We start from the raw sequence: 9965 nt of genomic DNA, 5'->3' as shown, positions 1-9965 counted from the left end.
ATCACTTAAGCCTGGAGGTTGAGGTTGCAGTGAACTCTGTTCATACCACCACACTCCAGCAAGGGCAACAGGGCAAGACCCTGTCTCAAAAAATAAAAAAATAAAATAAAACCAAGGAGGTATGAAGAAGTAGGGAGACGTGACTGTTAACCAATATTGCAGGAAAGGGTTAACATTCAAACAGTCGAGAAAATCACTTTGGTTCAAGTTTTATCTTTGACAATTCTGCTTAATGTAGCAATGTTGTGGCTGCAAAGATTTGGAGTTAGAAAACCTTATATGCTTTTTTTCAAACAAAGATGACCTATTTATAAATGGGAGCATTAACAGCTGACAACGTTGCACATGAAAGAAAGATTCTTGGCCAGGCACGGTGGCTCACATCTGTGATCCCAGCACTTTGGGAGGCTGAGGCAGGAGTTTGAGATCAGCCTGACCAACATGATGAAACCCCATCTCTGCTAAAAATATAAAAATTAGCCGGGCGTGGTGGCATGTGCCTGTAATTCCAGCTACTCAGGAGGCTGAGACAGGAGAATTGCTTGAACCCGGGAGGTGGAGGTTGCAGTGAGCAGAGATCGTGCCATTGCACTCCAGCCTGGGCAATAAGAGTATAACTGTGTCTCAAAAATAAATAAATAATAAAGATTCCTGTTTTAGTCCTTCAAAATATTCCATAAATGAAACAATTTCATTTTATTTCAAAAGCTCACTTACCTCTCTAAAAAAATCCCACCGCATAAAAAAAAATTGTCCAGTAATGTGAATTTACAATTCTTATTTTAAAAACACAGGTAAAAATGAGTTTGAAAACTCAGTTTTAAGGCTCTAAAGAAACCAACTCAACAAAGACAGTTTCAATCTTAGCCAGATTTTAGTCTCCATATGAATGTTCTGAGTGGCTTGGCAGATTCTATTGGACATACCTCAAAAAGTTTTGAGTGTTAGAAGGAAAATACCCCACGACCCCACCCACTGCCCACATAAATTTTCCAATGTAGGCTTTAACCCACAAAAGTGGGTTCCAGAATCATCATGTAAGGCACAGTAATGTCCAGAGTCCCAGAATAGTTGTAGACCAAACCTGACCTGACCTATCTGGGCAGACCAAAGAATAGGACTCCTTAGCTCTACAATAAATACTCCCCAACTCCATTTCCTAGTCTTCCCTGGCACAAACCCAAGCTGTAAGCAATGCCCAAAACCAGACTAGACACTGATGTTAGGAAAACAAGGCAATATTCAGAGGGGAATTTTGAAATAGTGTTGCTCAGTGAAAAATACATAAAGTAGGAGTCAGAAGATCTAAATTCTATCTTAGGCTCTACCACTAGGTCTAAGTAGGACATTTCACTTCACTTTGGATACAAGGTCCAGTATAGAAAAGGAAAAAAAGTAAAATGCTAAGATCCTCTTTGAATCCTGACATTCTACATCTTCCTCTGTCTCCTGAATTTAACTCAGGCACTAACTTCACTATTGTGCCAATTTAAAATGACAAAAGCATCAATTTATCAAATATGTTCTATCATTTCCCAAATGAAGACCAGTAGGAATCTGATCTATATAACAAAAGATATAAGTTGTTCTCCAAGGACATGTGGCTTCAGAGGCTGTAAATTTAGACTCTTAATCAGTAATTAAGTAGTAGAATAGAATACAAATGATGAAATACTATCTCCAGCCAAATTCAAAGATCTTAAGTTTAAAAAAAAAAAAAAAAAGTTTTCATTTAAAATCATTATTTAGGAATTCCTCAGAGTTGAATACTACACTAGAAAGGGAACTGAACAAGGTATCCAGAGATCTCATATCTAGTTCGATATGTAACTGTGTGAACTTAAACACATCACACTATCTCTGGGCTTTAATTCAACTGTAAAATGATAAAATTAGGTAAGTTTGTTTCCTGTCTAAAAATTTAAGATTTAAACATTTTTTCTCACATGACACCATTCTCTAGAGGGCTCAAAGTGCTTTTATTCTATTTTTTAAATGCTTTAAAATTTAAAAGCACTTTTACACTTATCCAGCAACACTGGTAGGATGCACATTAGTGTCTCTACTGAGTTACTTCATCAAACAAATGTACAGAATAGAAAAGAGAAATGGGGCTGGGTGCAGTAGCTCACACCTGTAATCCCAGCACTTTGGAAGGCCTAGGTGGGTGGATCACGAGATCAGGAATTCAAGACCAGCATGGCCAACCGGGCACAGTGGCTCATGCCTGTAATCCCAGTACTTTGGGAGGCCAAGGCGGGCAGATCATGAGGTCAGGAGATCGAGACCATCCTGGCTAACAGGTGAAACCCCGTTTCTACTAAAAATACAAAAAATTAGCCTGGCATGGTGGCGGGTGCCTGTAGTCCCAGTTACTAGGGAGGCTGAGGCAGGAGAATGGTGTGAACCCGGCAGGCGGAGCTTCAAGTTAGCCGAGATCCCATCACTGCACTCCAGCGTGGGCGACAGAGTGAGACTCCGTCTCAAAAAAAAAAAAAAAGACTAGCCTGGCCAACATGATGAAACCTGTCTCTACTAAAAACACAAAAATTTGCTGGGCGTGGTGGTGGGCATCTGTAAACCCAGCTACTCAGGAGGCTGAGGCAGGTGAATCACTTCAATCCGGGAGGCGGAGGTTGCAGTGAGCTGAGATCCCACCACTGCACTCCACCCTGGGTGACAGAGCAAGACTCCCTCTCAAAAAATAATTTAAAAAAAAAGAAAGAAAGAAAGAAAGAAAAGAGAAATGGAAGATCGGTAACTCAAAAAAGGCTCTCAATTGGGCCCAAGATATTCTAACCATTAGTCCTCATTGATTTTCAATCCTATATTCTTTCATAGCCATTGCTATGAAAAGAGTCACATAGTACTATATTTAGCAACAATTAAGGGTGGTGTAAAAACAAGAACATTGGACACAAAGTCAGAGTTGGATATCTTGTAATCATTCAGCTTATCAGTAAAAGGGAGTCAATAATACCTACCTTTTAGGCTACTGTTAGACTGAGCACAAAATGGGAATGTTAACAGAAAGGGGTCCCGATCTAGACCCTAAGAGGGTTCTTAGACATCATGCAAGAAAGAATTCAGGGCAAGTCCATAGAGTGAAAGCAAGTCTATTAGAGAACTAAAGAAACAAAAAGATGACAATTCCAAAGACAGAGCAGGGGTATGGGCTGCTCAACTAAGTATATTGTTATTTCTTGATTGTATGCTAAACAAGGGGTGGATTAATCACGAGTTTTCCAGGAAAGGGGTGATGATTTCTCAGAACTAAGGGTCTCTCACTTTTTTAGACTATATAGGGTAAGGTCTGAACGTTGCCATGGCATTTGTAAATTGTCATGGCACTGGTGGGAGAGTATTTTATCATGCTAATACATTATAATTAGTGTATAATAAGCAGTGAGTATGACCAGATGTCACTCTCATCACCATCTTGGTTTTGGTGAGTTTTTGCTGGCTTCTTTACTGCATCCTGTTGTAGGGTCTTTGTGACCTATGTCTTCTGCCAATCTCCTATCTCATCCTGTGACTAAGAATGCCTAACCTCCTAGGAATGCACCCCAGCAGGTCTCAGCCTTCTTTTACCCAGCCCCTATCAAGATGGAGTCGCTCTGGCTCAAATGCCTCTGACAGGAACATGTCTGATATCATAATTGCAAAAACTAAAGATATGACATAATTGCATTAAATGTAGTGTTCACCAGGAAATGGCTGGTATCTGTAGGATGACCAGCTCATTGAAAACTATCACCATATAGAGTCACTTCACTTTCAGTGGCCTCCCTGCTCTTCCCCCCAACACCTAGCAGTTGTGTTCTCTTGGTTAACCCTGCCTACTTCTGAACCCCAGTTACCAAGTTCATTGCAGGATAAGAAGAAAGTAAAAGAGTTACTATAGTTGTCTCTCATGATACTTCACAATTTCTGTCCACAGAAACAGCTTTTTCAGGAAATTTAAGTAGTATATTGTCTCTATAAAGGCACCATGCAGAGCACTAGATCATGGAAATCTAGATTCAATTCCTAACTTTGCCAATGATTTTGCACAAGGCACTCAACTTTTCTTTGTCTCAGTTTCCTCAGGTGTAAAATGTAATAGCTAGTTTAAATCACATCTAAAAGAGCTTTTTCGAGCCATGTTACTATAGTTCAAGATTATGTAAAATACAGACTGACATCTCAAGAAACAAGCATAAATAAATTTTATTATCAGTTATCCATCCTTTCAAAACATGTCAAGTAAGGATGGTGTCAACCTTTACATTAGTCTTTTAAAAACAACTATCAACCCCTACATTAAAAGATACATACTGCTGTCACTTATTAAACAGCAGAAGCTTTAGATTTGGATGTTTCTCCAATGAGACAGGGTCAGGAAGATGATAGTCAATTAAAACTGAATCCACATAACAACTGATTCTTAACACAGAAAGTATTTGACCCCTACACCTAATTAGTAGCATCCTGTGATAATGAGAAGGGGAATTAACTCTGGCTATAACAGCCTAATTCTAATTCATCCTAAAATACTGTTAGCTTTAAAAGCTAGATTTATATGCCCCAATATAATTTACTGTGAAATCTTTCCATGGCGGAGGGAAGGGTCACCATGTTTCAGCACCTGAATCTCCTTCTGCATAATGAGATAAGTACGTTGTCTATCTTAGTACAGAATTAGGCAATTTAGGCCGGTGGCGGTAGCTCATGCCTGTAATCCCAACACTTTGGGAGGCCGAGGCGGGTGGATCACTTGAGGTCAGGAGTTCAAGACCAGCCTGGCCAATATGGTGAAGCCCCATCTCTACTAAAACTACAAAATTAGCCTGGTGTGGTGGTGGACACCTGTAATTCCAGCTACTTGGGAGGCTGAGGCAGGAGAATCGTTTGAACCAGGGAGGCGGAGGTTGCAGTGAGCAGAGATCGTGCCATTGCACTCCAGTCTGGGCAACAAGAGCAAAACTCTGTCTCAAAAAAAAAAAAATATATATATATATATATAAAAAATATATAAAATTATGCAATTTAAGAGACAGACTGTGTCCGAGTTCAGCACAGTTAGATCTTACTGATCCTACTGAGGGTTAGGTTCCCAAGCTATCTCTTAAACACAATGTAGTAAAAATTGCCATTGAGAAGCCCTTAAATCACCAGGACGGGTGGAGCCTGGAAAGCTCATAGACCAAAAATGAGCTTATTTTATTTCTCTTCACATTTTTGTGCTGGGGCCTCCCTTTCTCTGGGACAATAAAGCCCAAGTTCTGCTTTTAAGCAGGCCAGTCAGAACACTGGGTACATACGGTAATTTATCTCTTTTTATAAATAGTTGAACTAGCGTAAATTAAACAGTCAAGGCTACTGAGAGAAAGTGGACAAGCCCATTATCCTGTCCCCATTAACAAAAAAAGAACCTTCCAAACTGGAAGGGCAACTGGGGGAAGTCTCCAGTTTCACGGCTTTCGCCACATGCCCAGTATCTCCCAACTCATTTTACTTGTGACTCTCAGATAAAAGGAGTAAAGAAAACAAGATGGTACCTTCGGGAACCAAGGTCCTAATTCCAGTCTTGAGCAAACATTTTAGAGACACACAATTTCACAACTTGAGGGCAATATACCTGCATCAGAGAAGGGCCAACTTTGCAGGTCTGCTCCCGGCTAACAATGAAGTTCTGTCAGAGGACATGACACGCAGACATGACACATACTATGCACGCCACGCTCCCTCGGGCCCTGGGCCGCCCCCGGGGGCGCGGGTGGGGCACATTTTTCATGTGAAATCCACTACACATCCAAGAACGCTCGCAACCCTGGAATCTGGGCGAGGGTCACCTCAACCAAGCAGCGACACACAGGACTCCCCAGTGTGCCACAGACCCGAAAACTTCTGAGGAAAGCAGAAATGCCCAAATGAAAAGTGCGGAGGGAACCCCCAACACGAGGGGGTCCAGCGGCGGAGGCAGGCTCCAGACCACCCGCGAGAAGGAGCGACAGTGCTCAGGCGCTCAGGAGGCTAACGCCCAGCCCGGAGCACTCGAGGCAGCCGCCCGCTCGTTACCTGACGGACGTCATGGCTTCGCTCTCCTGCCCCACGCCACGGCGCCCGCGTCCGATGCTCTACGTCCGCTCGGGCAGCAGCAGGTACCACAGCAACTGCTTCCCGGCTCAGGCACTCAGCGACTGGGAGCGCGTCCTCACACACCCCGCGCGCGGGCGGCCCCTGGCAAGCCGGCCGCGAATGCTGATTGGAGGGAGGGCGGGCGCTCCGCCCCGGGCGAAGGGCTGGAGATCGTCCCCAGACGCCGCGGGCCACCGCGTGTCTCGTGCCAGCTCGCTGGCGCGCGGGCTAGCGAGCTGACTAGCGGGCGCAGTGGCCATCTTGAGTCCTGGTAACAGCGTCCCCGTCACCCCGCAGTTTACAAGGCGAGAGATTGGGTGCCCGCCCCAAAAATGGCCGCGCCTCTGGCAACCAGTTTAGCAGTCACATGGCCACGGTCTACCTCGGCAAGCTCAGGTCCCTTTAACAGCACTTAGGAAAGAGGCGATGTCAGGGCAGGTCTTCGGGAATGGGATTTAACAGCCAGCAAAATCCATCTGCAAAGGTGGGGGGGAAAAAAGCAACAGCCTGGGAAGCCTCAGCCTAGGAAAAAGTAAAACGCCTGGCAACAGCAGCACGACGTGCTAATTCCAGTCCGCAGCCTTTGAGAGTCAATTGCTGGATCTGATGGTCCCAAACGTTCCTGAACTTCAGAAACACTTAGAGCAGTTTATTTAATATGGAAAGTGTCACTTTATGTATCAGAATCTAGAAAGGTAAGGCCTGGACATCGGTATTTTTAGCAAGTTGCCAGGTGAATCAGGTACAGACATAAAATTTTACAGCCTCTGGGCCCCACTCAAGACTATCCTATTTGACACACTTAATTACCTCACTTTCCAGAGAAGCATGCCGGCTATAAAAAAAAGAATCTAAGACCATAGAGGGGAAAAGTGTATGGCTCCCTAACTCCTGACTCCAATCTTACAGGTTTAATGCAGTTGAAGGGTTAAGAAACTATGAACCAATAAAAGGAAAATTAACCCCAACTATGAAAAGGGGGGAATCAGTAAATGCTTTATGATCTAAATTGTTTTTCTTTATTGCTTTATTCTCTGTGCAATAATTTTTTTTATTTTCTTTTTTTATTTTTTTAGAGACAGGGTCTCACTACATTGCCCAGGCTGGTCTTGAACTCCTAGCCTCAAGCAACCCTCCCACCTTGGCCTCCCAAAGCACTGGGAATATAGGTGTGAATGACTGGGCCCCGTTATACAATGTCATTAATAGACTACAATATCCAGTGGCATTCACTTACTGACCATCTAGGATGGTGATCAATTTCATATGTCTGAAATCAGTTACATCAGAAGCAACCCAATACCATCAGATATTGAAATTGGCTGATGGGACTGAAGAACTTAATTTTTAATTTATTTAATTTTAATTCATTTAAATTTTATAACTGAAACAATATATTTTTCCATTAAACACAATTGTATTGTTTTGGTTGGACTACATTTCACTTTTTTTTTTTTTTTTTTGAGATAGAGTCTTGGAGTACAGTGGCATGATCTCCAACCTCCGCCTCCTGGATTCAAGTGATTCTCGTGCCTCAGGCTCCTGAGTAGCTGGGACTACAGGCATGCGCCACCATGCCTGGCTAAATTTTTTTGTATTTTTGGTAGAGACGGAGTTTCACTGTGTTGGCCAGGCTGGTCTCAAACTCCTGGCCTCAAGTGATGTGCCCACCTTAGCCTTCCAGGTGTGAGTCAACACTCCTGGGCTCTTTTTATCTTTTTTAATGTTGCTACTAGAAAATTTAAAATTGCAGGAATCTTGCATTATATTTATACAGAACAGTGCTGCTCTACAGTCTAAGTTAGCCTTCCCTATCACTGTCCCTGTGATAGAATAATTAAGTTCACAAAATCAAATTAGTAAGGAAGCCAGTTTATACAAATCTGTTTCCTTGCTAGCCATAAAACACATCAAAATTCCAGAAGATTTCAAGTTTCCTTAGAAAATGCTATTTTTAGCATTGTTCTCTTTAATTTGGGAAATGCCTATCCAGAATGAAGCCATGGTCTATAAAACTAATGTGTTCAGTCCATGAGTAAAAGCTGTTAAAACACTGAGCTATACTTGGTGTGGTTAAGACTTTGACCGAAGGTCCACAAGCAGAATTAGTCAGTTGTTCCTCTGGATTAAACAGGATCTGAAGCAAAGCAGCAGCTGAATTAGCAATTCAAAGTGTGGAGACACTGACTAGAGTTACCCACCTTCTCTTGTGGAAAATGTTGATAGATAATCCACATTTCAAACTGTGCTTTTCAAACTTTTAACATGCATACAAATCTCGTGGATCTTGTTAAAATGCAGGTTTGGCACTGCAGGTATCAGTAACCAAAACTTTGCATTTCTTTATGTTCCCAGGTCTCACCAATTGCTTCTGGTCTGTGGGCCAGGCTGAGTAGCAAGGCTGTAAAGGTAGCAAGAGATACCTGGTTTGCAACTTCTGCTTGACTTCCTATTACCTGCATGACTTTAAGCTGTTTTTTTGTTTGTTTGTTTTTGTTTTTGAGATGGAGTCTCACTCTGTCACCCAGGCTGGAGTGCAGTACCATGATCTTGGCTCACTGCAACCTCCACCCCCACCCCCCCACCCCATCCCGGAGGTTCAAGCATTTCTCCCACCTCAGCCTCCTGAGTAGCTAGGACTAAAGGCATGCACCACTATGCCTAGCTAATTTTTTTTTTTCGTGTTTTTAGTAGAGACAAGGTTTCACCGTGTTGGCCAGGTTGGGCTTGAACTCCTGACCTCAAGTGATCCGCCCACCTCGGCCACCCAAAATGCTGGGAATACAGGCATGAGCCACCACGTCGGGCCTTTAAACTGGTTCTTAATCTGTCTGTCCCTCGGTTTACCCATTACATGCTGTTCAGGGCACTGTGAAGATTAAAATTTAACTATAGTAAAGAGTCTAATAGAATCCTTGGCACATGGCATAATTATTACTTTGTTATTATCATAATAGTTGAACTTACATCTCTGGAGGCATGATCCCAAAACTAACATGAACTTGGCCCTCTGAACAATCAAATGCACTTTTGCTCATGCTTAACATACTTTGGTAACACCCACCTTTGATTTGTAACATTAAAATTTTCAAATTAAAGCCATGCGCTGTGGCTTATGCCTGTAATCCCAGCACTTTGGGAGGCTAAGGTGGGAGGACCACAAGGTCAGGAGTTCGAGACCAGCCTGGCCAATACGGTGAAACCCCATCTCTACTAAAAATACAAGAATTAGCTGGGCCTGGTGGCACACACCTATAGTTCTAGCTACCTGGGAGGCTGAGGCAGGGGAATCACTTGAACCTGGGAGGCGGAGGTTGCAGTGAGCTGAGATTGCTCCACTGTACTCCAGCCTGGGCAACAAGAGCAAGCCTCCGTCTCCAAAAAAAAAAAAAAAAAAAAATTCAAATTAAAAAAAACTAGCCGGGCGCAGTGGGTCATACCTGTAATCCCAGCACTTTGGGAGGCCAAGGCGGACGGATCACAAGGTCAGGAGATTGAGACCATCCTGGCTAACACAGTGTAACCCCATCTCTACTAAAAATACAAAAAAAATTAGCCAGGTGTGGTGACGGGCGCCTGTAGTCCCAGCTACTTGGGAGACTGAGGCAGCAGAATGGCGTGAACCCAAGGTGGAGCTTGCAGTGAGTGGAGATTGCGCCACTGCACTCCAGCCTGGACCACAGAGCAAGACTGCATCTCAAAAAAAAAAAAAAAAAAAAAAAAAAACAAAAAAAAACTAATTTTGATACCAAAACAGGTAGTCTTAAAACTTTATATTTTAACAAATATACTAAATTCAGTATAATTAAGGGAAGATATGGGTCTGCAACATTAAAATAGTTAAT

At 42.8% G+C, this 9965-nt stretch overlaps 1 protein-coding gene across 4 annotated transcripts in view; it reads right to left on the bottom strand.

The window, feature by feature from the left end:
* The window catches only part of ADK (adenosine kinase), a 636511-nt gene that overhangs the window by 605459 nt on the left and 21087 nt on the right, over nt 1–9965 (bottom strand). For 2 of the 4 annotated variants that reach the window (XM_011991171.1, XM_011991172.1), the window contains exon 1: nt 6061–6459. The exons of the other annotated variants lie outside the window; for them this stretch is intronic. In XM_011991171.1, coding sequence (XP_011846561.1) covers nt 6061–6074 — 14 coding nt within the window. In that variant the 5' untranslated portion in view covers nt 6075–6459. Of the gene's footprint in view, nt 1–6060; nt 6460–9965 lie in introns of those variants that run through there. 4 annotated transcript variants of the gene reach the window in all.

This window comes from Mandrillus leucophaeus, unplaced genomic scaffold, assembly GCF_000951045.1.
Source record: "Mandrillus leucophaeus isolate KB7577 unplaced genomic scaffold, Mleu.le_1.0 Scaffold39, whole genome shotgun sequence".
Classification (NCBI taxonomy): domain Eukaryota; kingdom Metazoa; phylum Chordata; class Mammalia; order Primates; family Cercopithecidae; genus Mandrillus; species Mandrillus leucophaeus.
Note: the sequence above shows the minus strand (reverse complement) of the source record. Positions and strands in the feature narration are given on the sequence as shown.